Source organism: Oryctolagus cuniculus, chromosome 2, assembly GCF_964237555.1.
Source record: "Oryctolagus cuniculus chromosome 2, mOryCun1.1, whole genome shotgun sequence".
NCBI classification, from domain to species: domain Eukaryota; kingdom Metazoa; phylum Chordata; class Mammalia; order Lagomorpha; family Leporidae; genus Oryctolagus; species Oryctolagus cuniculus.
The window spans coordinates 152,460,054-152,476,686 of NC_091433.1; the positions used below are offsets into that span (position 1 = coordinate 152,460,054).

At 44.7% G+C, this 16,633-nt stretch overlaps 1 protein-coding gene across 48 annotated transcripts in view; it reads left to right on the top strand.

Annotated features, from left to right (window-relative positions):
• NRXN1 (neurexin 1) overlaps window positions 1–16,633 on the top strand; it is a 1,231,187-nt gene that overhangs the window by 740,719 nt on the left and 473,835 nt on the right. The window contains exon 1 of one of the 48 annotated variants that reach the window (XM_051842915.2): window positions 13,236–15,788. The exons of 44 other annotated variants lie outside the window; for them this stretch is intronic. In XM_051842915.2, the coding sequence (XP_051698875.1) occupies window positions 15,530–15,788 (259 nt within the window). In that variant the 5' untranslated portion in view covers window positions 13,236–15,529. Of the gene's footprint in view, window positions 1–13,235; window positions 15,789–16,633 lie in introns of those variants that run through there. 3 more of the 48 variants (XM_017340784.3, XM_051842916.2, XM_008254418.4) reach the window with 3 other exon arrangements.

Consider the following 16,633-nt stretch of genomic DNA (forward strand, 5'->3'; position numbering starts at 1 on the left):
TGCTTTCATACTGTTTCTGGCTGCTACTACTGAAGGAGAAAAGACCCACCTTTCCTCTTCTTTTGCCATGTCTGCTTTCTTGCCTCTGCAAAACTTGGCAGTAAATAATAGTTGAAATGAGCACATTTAAATAATAATAGTAAAGTGCATGTCTGATAAGATCTTCAAATCTCAATTGGACAAATTTGATTACACTATAGCAGGAGATAATTTATAAGGGAAACTGAAATGAGAAATTAAGAACTTGGCATAATGCAGCAATGAGACTATGACTTATTTGTAGCTCTTTTATATGCCGCTGTAAATGTTAGCTGGAATAGGACAGCACATGCTCCCAAACTGGTGATTTTCTCAAAGAGGCAGGTTTTTCTGCAAGATCCTTTGAATTTTGTCTTTGACAAATGGTAAATCAAAATACTGCTAATATGAACGGATACTGATTTTGTTTGTTTGCAGTTGATTTCCCATTGACCATTAAGGTAGACAGTTTTCGCCACAAATTAAGCTTGTTTGATAGTAGAATTAGTTTTAAAGCAAACTACTATGAATTGAACTAAATTCCATTCTCAATGTGTCTCCTATGTTTTACTAATAATTGAAATTTTACACACACAGAAGCACAGAAAATTCAAAGTTTTCCCCTCCCTTAAAAATGAGAACAGCAAATCCTGGTTTAGCTATTAAAGGTCAATCACAAATGAGACATTATTTCTTCTATTGGGATAAAAAAAAAAGTCCCTCAAAACAGGAAATGTTTCTTGTATCTCTTTGATTAGGTTCCTAAAGCAATCTGAACATAAACTAGTCTATTTGAAAATAATATAAGAGGCAATCATTAAGTATGCTTTGAAAAAAATCATTAGGTGTGTTTACTTTTAATACCTATTATATGTTAAGTATTTAAGACCACAGTATATGCCTAATGAAAGCTTCATTAGGAAGACATTAGTAGATTAATTCTGCCTTCTGTATGGTTTATTTTATTTAGAATGCAGTATGTTAAGTTCATTAGTTTGCAGGTGTAATGTTTTCTACTGTACCTCAGCGTAACCAGGAACAATTCCACAGAGGCTTACAGATCTACTAACACCCGTCAAGATAAACACATAGTTCTCTAGGGGAATCATCTCAGCAATAGAGCAGAGAAAATGTGAGGGAAAGTAATTCTTTCACAAAAAGAAAAGAAGACAGTTTTTAGAAAAACATTGATTAATGATTTTTCAAAATGTCTCAGAGGTCATGTATTTCTTGTACAGTATCAAAAAATCCCTATCACTTAAGAATAAATGTTGTAGAGCATATAATACCTATTTTGAAATAAATATTCTGAGAAGAACTATGTGGAATAATTATGCAATTAGAACTACTGAAAGCTTTATTTTCAAACTTCTAAAGCTAATCTTCCCTTATCCATCCCAGCACAACTATATTAGATAAAAAAATTTTGCTACAGTGGTGTTGTTTGAGTTTTTATAATGAAGATAGTGCCAGTCTTTCCATCATAAGGCTCTATAGTCAAAGATTTAATAGTTGGCTATAAATGTTTATTATGCAATTGAACCTGACAGCAAATATCTTATCAAGGTGTTTTTTTCATTTGTTTTTGTTTTTAAGAAATGTAGGCAAGGAAGACATGTGTTTATGAGTGGGGAAATATTACAATGAATTTGATTATTCATAACTAATTTACTTTATACAAAATAAATTCAGCCTAAATTTCTTATATATATTTAGATAATAAGAAGGGCACACCAAAAATGTACAAGGATAACTTGAAGGGGATTTGTTTCCTTCCTGTCCTGATTGTGGTCATTTTAAACTCCTGATTGTGGAGATAGACTTAATCTGTTACTTTGATATTTTATTGGATCATTCAGCACAATAGTAATATGAATACTACATTACATATCCCGAGTATTATATTTGAAACATTTGTAGTAGTTTATACCTGAGAAGACAACAAGTAATTGGCAGCATTGAGAATACTTCCCAACAGAGGACTATGTGTGAAAATTGGTAGAAAATGAAGGGGTTAATTAAGACAGGGAGGAAGAAAATAAATGTTTTAATGATTTATATATTTATTTGAAAGGGGGAGAGGGGGAGTGATGATAGAAATAAAGAGAGAGAGAGAGAGAGAGGTGGGGAGAGAGATCCATCCACTGGTTCACTCTCCAGATACCTGAAATGTCCAGGTCTGGGCCAGGCTTAAGCCAGGAGCCAGTAATTCCATTTGGGTCTCCCAGGTGGGTGGCAAGTGCCCAGTCATTTGGGCTATCATTCACTGCTTTACCAAGTGCATTAGCAGTGAGCTGAATCAGAAGCAACTGGGACTGGAAGTGGCACTCCAATATGGGATGTTGGCATCACAGTCAGAGACTTAACCCACTGCCCCACAACACCAGTACCCAAGAAAAAAAAAAATGGCTTTAGTAAGGGGAATAACATGAGCAATGTCAAAGAAGTAAAAAAGTAAAATTAAAAAGTGCAGTGTGTTTTAAGGAAAAGCAAGACATTCACATGGCTGGAACTCAGTGTATTTGTGCAGGAAGTGGCAAGAGTTGAACTGGAAGTAAGACAAGAGCATCACAGGCTGACCTTGTGGCATAGTAAGTTAAACAGTTCTTCCCTCCTCCACCCTACTCTTGCTGTCTCACTCTATCTTTCAAGTAAATAAAAGTAAATAAATAAACATTTTAAAATGAGAGGCAATTGCTTGATGTAGCAGTTTCGACACTCCTTGGGATGCCCACATCTTGTATAGGAGTGCATGGATTTGAGTCTCCACTTGACTTCTAATCAAGCTTCCTGCTAATTCACACCCTGAGAGGCAGCAGATGATGGTTCAAAAGCTTAGATCTGTGGCACTGGAATGAGTTCTAGCCTCCTGGCTTCAGACTAAGAAAGAAAAAAGGAGGGTGGGGAGAAAGGGTAGAGAAGGAGTGAAGAAGATAATATCATTATATTATTAGAATTGTGTCTGTGGGGGACCTACAGCCACCCTCTGCAACAGTGGCATCCCATATGGATATCAGTTCAAGTCTTGGCTGCTCCACTTCCCGCCAGTTCCCTGCTAATGTACCTGGGAAAGCAGTGGAGGGTGGCCCAAGTGCTTGGGTCCTTGCCATCCATGTAGGAGACTGGGAAGAAGCTGCTAACTCTTGGCTTTGGCCTGGTCCAGCCCTGGCGATTGTGGCTATTTGAAGTGTGAACCAGCAGAGAGAAAATCTCTGTGTCTCTCCCCCCTCTCTCTGTAATTCTTCCTTTCAAATAAATAAAATAAATATTTTTGTAAAAAAGAATCATGTCTGTGAACTACATTGAACCTGTTCCCTTTGTATTAATAGCACATTCACATGGAAAAATATTAAGTATCAGATGGTACCCTGTCGCTCCCCGTCTTCGTGGGGGAACGACACAGGACCCTGCGCTGTTCTTTCTGTCTGCTCGGCCCTCCCCGGGTTTGCTGCTGGTTCTTCCCGGGTTGGCTACTATCCCTTCCACCTCCGTGGAAGGGCAGTTCCCCCTGGCCACATTCCCCACTTCCGCAGGGGAGCGGCACACCGCCGGCCGGTTCTCTCGGGGGCTGCACAGGTTCCCTTAGATGTTCCCCTTAGATGTTCCCCATAGATGTTCCTGGTGCATGCCGTCTCTCTCCTCCTTTATAGTCCTCCTCCGCCAATCCTAACTCGGCTGCCCACACGCCGAGTACGCTGCTCTCCAATCAGGAGCAGGTCCTACAGTTTATTGGTTGAACTGGAGGCAGCTGTGCGGAAGCTGTTTACTTCTCTCCTAGCGCCATATTGTGGGAGAGCAGATGCATAGAATAAGTCTTAATTCCAGTAACTCAGTCTAGTCCGGTTGCTCCCCACAGATCCCCCTTTCTTTTTATTTTTTGGCGTTGATACGCGCCTGTCTTCGGTGTCCCGCGGCACACACTCTGCTCTACTTGCTAGAGTTGCCACAGGCTCTTACAAGTCCTATCAATCAGGAAAACCGAATCCGGGTCCTCTCTTCGCCATGTTGTGAGGAGGTTTTTAGGCGCTGATGCGTGCCTGTGTTCGGTGCCCTGCAGCGCATACTCTGCTCTGCTAGAACTGCCTGCAGGTGTTTACAAAACCTATCAGGCAAACCGAATCCAAGCCTTCTCATTGCCGTATTGTGGGGGAGACTTATTAGTGTTGGTTTGTGCCTATCTTCGGTGACCTGCAGCTCATACTCTGGTCGAGCTGCTTGCTGGCGCTTACCGCCTTAAATCAGGCAGACCGAATCCAAGCTTAATATTGTTGTATTGTGGGGAAGCCTTACTGATGTTAATTCGTGCCTGTCTTTGGTGACCTGCGGCGCATAAGCTGCTAGCTGCCCGCAGGTGCTCATTGCCTCACTTGATTAGGCAGACCGAATCCAAACTTTCTCGTTGCCATGTTGAGGGGAGGCCTTTCTATTTCTCTATTTCTCTATCTCCGGGCATTCCTATTTCTCCCATTTTACTTCTGTCTGCCAACATTCCCATTTCTCTCACTCCACTTCCAAACTTCTGTTTCTCTTATCCCCGCAGCTTCCCGCTGCCCGCCCTGAGGCTACTTCTCAGCGGCTTCCCGGCTGAGCCGCTTCAGCCCGCGCACCTCTCTCATCTGCGCAGCTTCCCGGCTTTGCGCTGCTCGGCTTCGCGCGCTCCGCGGTCTCCACGCTTAACCCTTTCGCGTCTGAACCACGGCCTACGCCAGCCCCGTTCCCTATCTATTCACGCCCCGTGCTCTCTCTGCACGCGGCGGCTTCCGCGAGTAACACAGCGTAGCTTACGTGTCCGCCACTAGCATTCAATCTAAGTTCCCCGGGCTAGCCTGGCGAATTCAACCCAGCGTACGTCTCCGCCCCACGGTTTGGCTTCCCGTCCTTTGCTCCCCGGGCTAATCAGACGGATCCCAATCTGGCTTACGTCTCAGCTTCTGGTTTCAACTTTTCGCCCCCTATTCCCGGGCTAACTTGAGAATCCCAAAGTGGCTTTCGTGTCCGCCTTGGCCTGCCCCCCGCGGCTTCAATTTCCCTAACATTTTTCTCTACCCGGTATGTTTCCCCAAGCTTTCCTCCAACGATATTCCTCCCTCATTTCTCCTGGCCTCTCCCCACAGTCCGCATCCGAGTCTGTTTGTTCTAGCTTTCACTTTCGCTTTCGACCTTAGAGATTTCTCCCAGCTTCCCCCCGTAGTCCGAATCCGAGTCTATGCCTAGGCTTTCAATAGCTTCTTCCGGCTCCTTTTTCGTCCGGCTTTTCCCTAGGCTGTTTGCTAGTCTCTCAGATATTTTCCCTAGTTCTTCCCGTTTCTTCCCGTTTCTTCCCTCCTAAGTTTGCTATCCGTCCTAGGTTTCCTATCCGAGTCAGGTTTCCTATCCGAGTCACGGCACCATTATGTCGCTCCCCCTCTTCGTGGAGGAGCAACACTGAACGCTGCCTAGGCTTCATATCCGAGTCACGGCACCATTATGTCGCTCCCCCTCTTCGTGGAGGAGCAACACTAAACCCTGCCTAGGCTTCATATCCGAGTCACGGCACCATTATGTCGCTCCCCGTCTTCGTGGGGGAACGACACAGGACCCTGCGCTGTTCTTTCTGTCTGCTCGGCCCTCCCCGGGTTTGCTGCTGGTTCTTCCCGGGTTGGCTACTATCCCTTCCACCTCCGTGGAAGGGCAGTTCCCCCTGGCCACATTCCCCACTTCCGCAGGGGAGCGGCACACCGCCGGCCGGTTCTCTCGGGGGCTGCACAGGTTCCCTTAGATGTTCCCCTTAGATGTTCCCCATAGATGTTCCTGGTGCATGCCGTCTCTCTCCTCCTTTATAGTCCTCCTCCGCCAATCCTAACTCGGCTGCCCACACGCCGAGTACGCTGCTCTCCAATCAGGAGCAGGTCCTACAGTTTATTGGTTGAACTGGAGGCAGCTGTGCGGAAGCTGTTTACTTCTCTCCCAGCGCCATATTGTGGGAGAGCAGATGCATAGAATAAGTCTTAATTCCAGTAACTCAGTCTAGTCCGGTTGCTCCCCACAGTACCCCCTCAAAAAAAGCATGCACATGAGGAGTCTTAAAATTCAAGGAAATGAATATTATGAAAAAACTATGTATATATTTCAAAATGTTCTTGTACCAAAATAAACTTAATTTTAATTAGGTTTTTCCATGAACATTTTACCTTTTTTTCAGAGAGACACAGAGAGAGAAATGGTGAGAATGCTCCCATCCTCTGGTTCACTCTCCAGATTCCCACAACAGCTAATGCTGGGCTATGACTAGAGCCATAAATGCAGTCTAGGTCTCCCACAGACAAGTGAGGAGCTGGGTTCGCTGAGCTAACACCTCCGTCTCCTAGGGTCAGCCAGAGCTAGTAATCAAACCCAAATATCCTGATATGGGATGCAAACTTGTTAACCACTAAGTTAAACAACTGCTCCTCCAGGAGCTTTTGAAGTCCCTTTGTACCATGATGAAGAACTGACTTAACCTGGACAAGAGATCTTTTGAGGTGACTAGTCATAGCAACTATGGTGCTAACATCAAAATATCACTCCTGCAGAATATGTAATCTAGTACTGTACATGTAACCTGGTAGATCCTGAATTGGATGGGGATTTGATTACATATCCCAAGTAAAGCTGTTTTATGATTCAGTTCCTTTCATTCAATTCATAGTTAAATTTCTTTCAGTACATTCAAATGTTAATATGTGTCTAGAACATATATTCATAAAGATGAATCAATTTGGTTTATGCTCTAAGTGCTTGGGCATTCAGGAAATTAAATGTGTGAATTGTGCATGATTTCTAATTCCTGGATTGAATATCTGTCTTTCTAGGGAATTTGCAAATTATGCCTTAGTGTTAATATCACTCTGACTTGCCTTATATGTGTACTTGCATGGTTCCATTCTCAATGATCTCTTTGGTTTCTTTCTTCTGTAGCAATGGATGTATACAATAGACTGTGCTCTGGAATGCAGGCAGACAGATCTGAGGTTTTCAGTTGGTGGCCTTGATCTTTCCTGTAACCGATACTGGTCAGAATAGGGGTCTGGTATGCCAGATCTGGAAGGGATTTCTTGGGTATTTTGTTTGTTTGTCTATGGTGACTATTTAGATGATGAATATTAGGTGAACATGAAAGGAAGTGTACGCATAAGTTCTGACTGCTTTTCTGCATGCATAACAGAAGAGGAAAGAACCACCCATTGTAAGCAACAACAACAACGCTAGTTCAAATATGCTATACACAGGCACTATTCTTTTTATTTTTTAAGATTTTATTTATTTATTTGAGAGGCAGAGATACAAACAGTGAGAAGGAGAAACAGAGAGAAAGGTCTTCCATCTGTTAGTTCACTCCCCAATGGCCGCAACAGTCGGAGCTGCACCAATCCAAAGCCAGGAGCCAGGAGCTTCTTCCAGGTCTCCCATGCCATCTTCTACTGCTTTCCCAGGCCATGGCAGAGAGCTGGATTGGAAGAGGAGCAGCCGGGACTAGAACCGACGTCCATATGGGATGCCAGTTCCACAGGTGGAGGATTAACCTGTGCAACAGCACCGGCCCCCCAGGCACTATTCTAACATTAATGTTTTACATTTGCAAACTCTTTTAATCCTCACAACAGCCCTACAATTACCAGATCCTCTACTTATGGGAAAACTGAGTCTGAATCACCTGGTCAGGCTGCATATCTTCTAAGTTAGTAGGAACAGAATTGAACCCTAGTGTCATACCTGAGTTTCTGTCCACAACCACTAGTGAGGCTAACGGACGAGCTCAGAAACTAAAGATGAACAGGAAAATATACTGGATTTTTCCAGGAAGTAAAGAGAATTTATAGTTGCATGGTGTGAGATAAGGACACATGGCTTTATGTGACAGACATCTTGATGTCTTTACATAATGCTTTAAAGAAGAGAAATGGTAATAGAACTATTGTCTATACTTATTCCTTACTGACCTGACTATAGTTTTTTCAGATCAGCCAAAAGGAGGTTCAAACATTGATAGGGAGTTTAATAGGAAAGCTTTTCTTTTGTTTGATAATAAAACCTGTGTCAAGGACCTTAAAATTCAGCCAGAGCAGTGGTTCCCCTGTTCTGGCAGCTTCAGCATCACCTAGGAGCTGTTTTAAGTGCAAACTATCAGAACCCTCCAAGATTAAGGCATCAGAAGAAAAGCAATCTGTGATTTACTCACCCTTCTTGTGGTTCCCATGCACTCTAAGCTTTGAAAAATTTAGAGAAACAGAGGCTGAACTAACAAATTATTGGGCAAGTGGACATACATGGCCATAGACCAACTAAGCAGAGTAAGAATGTGGCTATACTAAAAACCACATAACATATCATTTTTAAGTCTTTGGCAACTAGCTAAAGTGTGTGTGTGTGTGTGTGTGTGTATGTATGTATGTATCTATGTGTGTGTGTGAATAAAGGATAATGTATATATTTAATACTTTGTATATTTAAAAAATTGTTGCAATTAAATTACATATAAGTATTGTAATGATTTCACACATGAAGAAAGTGGGGCCAGGGACCATGAAGCCCAATGTCACATAAATAATACCAGCAGAACACAGATTCAGATTCACATTCTGGCACTCCAGTTACAGAGGCCCCATGTTGTTCTAAACACATGCACATTGGAGACACATCAAACTGTGGAAGTTTGTCAACAGCACAAATTGTTTGAAATTATGCAAACAATATAGGGTGACAATAATTGAAAGAGCATATGATTGGTTGATATACAAGCAGTGCTCACAATACTTAAAGATGCAACTGTAGTAAAATATCTATGACCCTGCGTTGTAGACCCTTCCTCCCTCCCTCCCTCCCTTTCTTCCTTCCTTCCCTCCTTTCTTTCCTACTATCCTTCTTTCTTTCATTTATCTATTTGTATTTGGCTCCTGATGTACACTTTTCTATTCTCCTGTTCTCTCAGAATACTTTCAAGGACCCGAACAAACCCAGAGAGGTAACAGGATTAGTGTTTTTCTTTACAACTCTAGTGAACCACTCTGTATTCCAAGTCTCTCCCTCTTTATTCTCTCTTAGTTCCAACTCAGAAAGGCAGGTAGATGGACATGTGGGGTCTGCCTGTCTATTCTTTATGCTGACACCAGTAGAAATGCAAAATGCAAGACTGACACTCTCCTCATTTTTAATTTTTAAAAGATTAGTGCTGCCTGTGAGTTTTAATATACTTCCCCTCTGCTGCTTTTAGTGTCTACTTTTCTATTTTAAAAGCTTAATACTGAGCTGTAAGGATTTCCAATTAAGCCTAAGAAAAACATGAAAAGGTTGAAAGTGTATTTCTGACAACCATCCTGTCTTGAAACAGAAGGGTTGATTTTTGGAATATGAAAAAATAATTTGAAGTAGCTTGTCCTTTTCCGTTTCCCTTCCACTAACTCTCCTCTTCCGTTTCCTTCTTCTTCCTTTGTTTTCCTCAGCTTTCAAATCCATCTTCTATTTCTTAACACTGTTGTCCAACATAGGCCACCTATGACTTTGTCCATTGTAAATCTTTAGCTATTGAACCTAAAATAACCAAGTACTAGGTTATTTTAGGTAGGTCTTGGTTTCCTCAGTTAGAGGCAAATGAAGACTAACTAATCCTCCAAGATTTCCCACAAGTATAATGAATGAAAGACTTAGGCCAACTTCTACAATAGAAGTGGACATTTATTAATAAGGAGATAGAAATATGATAGTATTTCAGTGGCAGCATCCAGCTAACCAATAGATGACCAAAAACTGTTAGGGATTAATAGTAGTACCTACCTTATATTGTTCTATAATGGTCACAAGAAACACTAAACTTAAATCTGTTAGAGTAGTAGCAGGTACAAATATGTGTTAGTTATTATTACTGTCATTATTCGTGGTGAAAGATCTCTTCAAGTAGAAGTGTGTCTGTAAGTGATTTTGGCTAATCCAAATACCTTGCCTATTAAGAATTTCACCAGAGAAATGCATAACCTCCTTTACACTATTAGACAAGCCACTAATTTCACTAACAATAACTTATTTTCAAGCAGTATTCTCACTAATGAGCAAAGCTTCAACATGATTGGAGAAGATGATACACCAAGACTCCTAGAAGCTGCCTCTGAGATCTGTAATTCTGGCTGAAAGGTTAGAGCATAAATCCTGATGAAAGCACTTACTCTCATGAGCTAAAGAACAATGCTAACACACATTGATGTCATGCTATCTGTGCTGAAATATTTAAGAATAAGTGATAAGTAATCAAACATCGTATTTCTTCCTACCAATTCTTTCGTCATCTAAAAACAATTTGTGAGATGCTGCCTGAATTTCCTTTAGATAATGCAATTCCAAGCTGAAGATATACAAATTAAAGGGTAAGCAGAAGCTTTACTTGCTCTTCATCCATATTAAGCATGTGTTTGACCACAAGGCATTTCTTTAAAAAAAAAAAAAAAAAGAGAGAGAGAAAAACGTATTTATTTGAAAGAGTTAGAGAAGGGTGGGGGTTAGACAAAGAGAGAGGGAAAGATCTTCCATCTGCTGTTTCACTCCCTAAATGTCCACAATAGCCAGAACTGGGCAGATCTGAAGCCAGGAGCTTTGCTGGTCTCCCACAAGACTTCAGGGTTCCAAACACCATGGCTATCCTCCATTGCTTTCCCTGGAACATTAGCCGGGAGCTGGATGGGAAGTGGACCAGCTGCCCAAACCTCCACCCAAATGGGAAGCCATCATTACAGGCAACAACTTTACCCACTATACCACAGTGCTGGCCCCAAGACATTTCTTCACCATCTGGACAGAGAATTACTCCTTGCTACACAAAATTGCAGCCATTTATAACAAATATTGAAGCATCAGTATCATAGCTTCCACCCCAGAACCTTCTAAGTATTGCAAAGGTGCCCTAGGCATCTGCCTGAAAGACTACTGCTACAATTTCTTCTTTCGAAGTAACCATAAATATTTTCTCTTTAGCCCTTGAGACTCCAGTAGAACTGAGATTTCTGGCCTATCCTTTCTGTAACCCTACCTTTATCTCCCAAGGTATCCAGACAACATAAGGCAGGCAGGGGAGCCTGTTCTTCATTGAATTCACCGGGGAAAGTTGTTCTGACCCTTTCATATTTACTGTAATCCTGTGGCTTTAGTTTGTACAAATCATTCTCTCCACTGCCATCCCACCCATCCCTAGCAATTAGAAGAATAACAAACAGTTTATCCTAATCATCCACAGATACAAGTTCACTTGCTTACTAAAATGTACTTGTAACCCCAAAATGAATACCGATGGCAGTATGCCAGTCATTAATAGACATGCAGAGAATTGCAAAAAAGTTGAGTCTGTGACGTACATGTGCCTGTCTGAGGTTGAACAAGGCCATTCTCTTCCTTGTTTCAGCTTTCATACTATAAACAAGTACCCTGGTTTTCTGTTTACTGTCACATTTTTCAGTTTTGTGCTTTTGGTTGTTGATTTTGCTGTTTAAAATGGCCACTAAGCATCATGCCCAAGTATTGTCTGTGTTCTTAAGTACAAAGAAGCTGTAATGTATGCAGTAAATGCAGATTTTAAATAGGTGTATTCAGGAATGAGTTAAGAATGTTGCTGGTTGTGAGTTCAATGTTAAAAATTAATAATATGTATTAAATAAGGCATTCTTAAATAGAAACACATGTAAAACAAGATTATTATGGATCAGTTGATCAAAAGCTTTGGAATAAAACTTCTTGAGAACACAATCCTGTATTTCCTCTTGGAAGCAACAGTTTATTGCTCATATTGGTGAATTCAGTGTTTTTGGTGAGTTTTTAGACCATTACTACCTTGAATGAGAAGTTTGTACTGAGACTAACTTATGTTTCATATATGCCGGGCACTAGAGGGAGTACAACAATGAAGACAACTCCTGGCCTTTCAGGCATCTACCATCTAGTTGAAAGGGAAAGGAAAAATTAACAACATGTTCGAGAGTATTGGAGAACAATGAAATGCTCTACTTGTATATGAAAGGGAACTACTGTATTGTACATGCTAATCAGCTCAAATATGCTTCACTTAAATAGGAGAAGAGATGTAATTAGTACATTTGATATTTTTAAAAGTACTCTAACATAAAATATTGCATTATATCCTTCCTGCCCTGTGGGATTGTTAGGAAAAATAGGAACATGATTATTTTATAAAGGAAGCCACAGAGCCTCAAAGACAGGCTAAGTAACTGATGTGATGTAACCAGTAAATGGTGGTACAAGGAGTGCAGCAGAGGTTTCCTAACTCCTAATCTAGTGCTCTTTCCATGCTAGCACTATGAAATGTCAAATTCAGAATATAGACCTATAGTCCTGAAAACATAATGTAAGGATGATTCTATTTTCCTTTTGAAGCTCTATTTGATATTTTCAAAATGAGTAATCACACTCCTACCATTGAATTAAAATACATTTATACACACACACAGACACGTACACACACATACAACATATGAAAATGAAACAGCCTGGAACAAGAGCAGGACCAGTACACATGTAAGATGTTGTATTTGGATTCTGTCGATCTTTGAGCAGCTGTGGGAGGTTAGGAGCCACAGCATATTCAAGTAGATAAAAGCACTTTCTGTAGCAAGGCCACCCCATTTCAGTTAATGAAACAAAACTGTTTCTTTACATTCGTGGAGTCATCCAACAATGAACACAAAGTAGTATAAAATATTATATCAGTATTGAACCTGCACAAACTTCTTCTTGTCATTATTCCCTAAATGGTATAGTATTTCAACTATTTATATAACATTTGCATAGTATTAGGTGTTACAACTAATTTAGAGATTATTTAAAATATGGAAAAGAATCTATAGATGATATATGCGAATACTACATCATTTTATATAAGGGGATTGAGTATCTGGAGTTTGGGATCTGAGGAGATTCTGGAACCAAACCACAGGGGAAACCAAGGGAGGAGAGACCAGCCTATTAAAGAATTATGGCTGGCGCCGTGGCTCACTAGGCTAATCCTCCACCTTGCGGCGCCGGCACACCAGGTTCTAGTCCCAGTAGGGGGGCCGGATTCTGTCCCGGTTGCCCCTCTTCCAGGCCAGCTCTCTGCTGTGGCCAGGGAGTGCAGTGGAGGATGGCCCAAGTACTTGGGCCCTGCACCCTATGGGAGACCAGGAGAAGTACCTGGCTCCTGCCATCGGATCAGCGCGGTTCGATGGCCGCAGCGCGCCGGCCGCGGCGGCCATTGGAGGGTGAACCAATGGGAAAGGAAGACCTTTCTCTCTGTCTCTCTCTCTCACTGTCCACTCTGCCTATCAAAAAAAATGAATTATGACTTTTTTAAAATGAAATTATTTACAGGAATGTGAGGTGTTGGATGACCACTACAGACTTGATTTGGGGGTTAACTGTTTACAAAGTGGCCATCAGCATCCATGGTTGACTGTGGATGGACAATATTCCCGTCTAGATGGCTACTTGGGTAAGCAAGTGGTTTCAGTCAAACCCTCCCAGAATTACTGCTTTTTTGGATAGGACTTTGTATCTGTTGATTGATTATATAGATGATAAGAAGTTTGGAAGAAATGGTGTGTGTTCAGAGTTGTTTGGCTTTATACAAAAATAAGACAAAAAATGTCCAGCCCATTGAACATGTCATAATTTTCATGGAAACCAGGGGAATATTTAAACGTGCGCCCACATCCTAATTCCTAGTCTGCAGTGACTGTGGGCTTCCCTGCCAAGCCCACTTGTGTGACTGGATTCTACCCTCCAGTGACCATTGGCTTTGCTGGTCTTTCACTGGGACACACAGCGTCCCCTTAAATGTGCATGTTCCACCAACCATGTAGAGGTGCCTGCTTCCCCCCTCCTGGGGAGCACTAGATTTAGCAATGTTTTCCCTGGTGGTATTTTCCTTGAGAGGCAAACTGAGAGAAAGGTATCCTTATTTAAAAAAAAAAAAAATCACCCAAGCTGGGCTTCTGTGGAGATCTGGGGAGTTCTGAAAGTCCCTAAAATATCGGTCAAAATACCAATAGTTTCGTTTGTATCATTTTTTTTTTCTCCTCTGTGTGGCTTCCTCTTTTTTGTCCAGTTGCCTTCTCTGGGCCTCTTCTCTAACTGCCCATTTCACTCATTCTTTTTCTCCTGAGTTCTGTTCGCCGGAACTTGCACCGCCCTGTATGAGTGCGACGGGCTCTTTGCTGAGTAGCATCTGTCATTAACAGGGCCATCAGAACCGATGCTTGAGTAGATGGTGCGAAGCCATATTTAGCAGTTTGGGTTTGAACACCTGGGAGAATAAGTTCGGTCCAATAAAAAGAGCCGAAGTCTCTCCCTTTTAAGAGCTCTCAAGACACTGGTTACAGCTAAACCACAGGGGTAGAGGCAGGGTGCCTTTCGCCAAGGTAATTCAGAACGAGGGATCACCTGGTTGAGGAGGGAGAGTTGCTGTTTTAGGTGTTGCCCGCATCGCCGTACACGTGTCCTTTTGATGTGTGCAGAAGGCGAGGGAGCGGCAAAGCAGGGCGGTTTTTGTGGGAAGCTGGACCAGCCTCCCTCGTTACATAGGCTCGTCCTCTGCATTGCATCCGAGCCTCGGTGATTTGCTGTTTGGAGACTGCAGATTTGCATAGAGCCCCTTGCTTCGCCAGCGTGTGTGGTTTTTCTTTTCCTATTTTTTTTCTTTTTCTTCTTTTTTCCTCTTCTTTTTTTCCCCTTTCCCTTTCTCTGCTGCTCCCCCGCGCTCTCGCCTGCTTCCTCTTCTCCTCAGCCCTCTCTCCCCGGTTCGATCTCCGCTTGCTGGCTAAGGCGCACTCTTCCCTCTGAACCCCTCGCCGGGCGTCAGTGTCAGGAGGCGGCGGACGGGGAGACTGCCTCGGGAGCAGGCGATGCGCGCCGCTGCTCCGCGCGCTGCCCCGGGGAGGCTGGCGCGAGCGGCCGAGCCGGTCGGGGCTGCATGGAGGGAAGGGGCGCCTCGATTCCATGGGGTCTGCTGCTCCCTTGAAAGGAGGTTGGGCCGGCGAAGTGGCCTCCCTAGTCCCCGCGCACAATGCTAAACGGATATACCTAGTGGCTTCGCGCTGGATGGCTGTCATGTAGAAGTGAGGACCCTCCGGGAGGAGCTTTAAACAATTTCCCGGCTCCCCACCCCCGGCACGCACTCGCGCCCGCAACTCTTGGGGAGTAGCTCTCGAGAACCTGGAGCCCTGGAAGTCCGGGCGCAGCCCCTCGCGCCGCGCCTGCTGTTCCCCGGAGCTGCCTCTGCCGACGAGCCCCCCGCCAGCTGCCTTCGCCTCGGCTATGTTTCGGATTGTTTGGGGCGCACGGCACGGCGGACTCCCGGACCCTGAGAAGACTGTCCGAAGGCGGGAGAGGATGGGTGCCCTGGCGCGGTGAGGCGGCCGGCTCCGCAGCCCAGCCCGCGCCGCCTGCTCCCCCGCGCCCTCTCCTCTCCCTGCGCCCCAAACTTTGCCTCCCGCGGCGGCTGCCCCTCGGCGGGTGCCCCGCTATGGACCGGAGGATGCTCCGGTGCGGCGCCGAGCTGGGCTCGCCCGGGGGCGGCGGCGGCGGCGGCGGTGGTGGCGGCGCAGGGGGGCGCCTGGCCCTGCTTTGGATAGTCCCGCTCACCCTCAGCGGCCTCCTAGGAGTGGCGTGGGGGGCGTCCAGTTTGGGAGCGCACCACATCCACCATTTCCATGGCAGCAGCAAGCATCATTCAGTGCCTATTGCAATCTACAGGTCACCTGCATCGTTGCGAGGCGGACACGGTGGGTCTGCGATGCCAAGTTCTCGCGGGTTAGCCCCTCGCGTCCCCCTTTCAACCCTGCCCTCGCTTCGGGGCCCCTAAGGCTCGGAGGAGCTGGAGCTCGGGGAAAAGGGAGGCGCATTTGGGTGTGTTTGGTGGGAGCCACTTATCTCTTTGAAGACAATAGAAGGGGTTGGGGGAAGGCGTCGCGGGTGCTGGCGGTGAGGGTGGGAGGGGCGTCCCTCGTCGAGGTGCGGGCACAGCGATGTGGGCACCTGTGAAAGGACCAGCCCGGGCCCCGGGGAAGGGGGCGGCTCTCGCCAGAAGGTCACTCAGTGGCGGGCTGGAGCGCAGTGCTCAGCCCAGGGACCTGAGCGCCAGAGAGAGGAGGGCTCTGCAGAACCTTTTGTCTGTGCTGAGTGCCTGTGTGCGCTGCCCCACCTCCTGCCCGGCTTCCCTGGCCTGGGGGAGGGAGAGGCTGCAGCCGCACATTCCTCCAAAGTGCGCCCAGACTGCAGTGGCAGGGAAGCGGTCCTGGGACTCACTCAACAGGAGGCCGGTCCCTCCTGCCCACACCTCCTCTCTTCCCTGGAGAAGGCAGCAGGATAACCCAGGCACCCTCTCTGGTACTGGCGTGACCCTAGCAGGCCCTGAAGGGACCTCTGGACTCCATTCCTCTTCTACCCGCCCCACACTTGTGGGCATTTCTTTTTCTTGGTGATTAGGCTCAATTTTATTCCAAACAGAACAGAGTGAGGTTTGGCTACACCAGACCATGTCCCTGGGAGGAGGGAAGTTCTGCTTCCTCCCAGGTAGGGAAGATGAATCAGTATTTGCTGGTCTAAGCCAGGATGTCTGCCTGGAGGA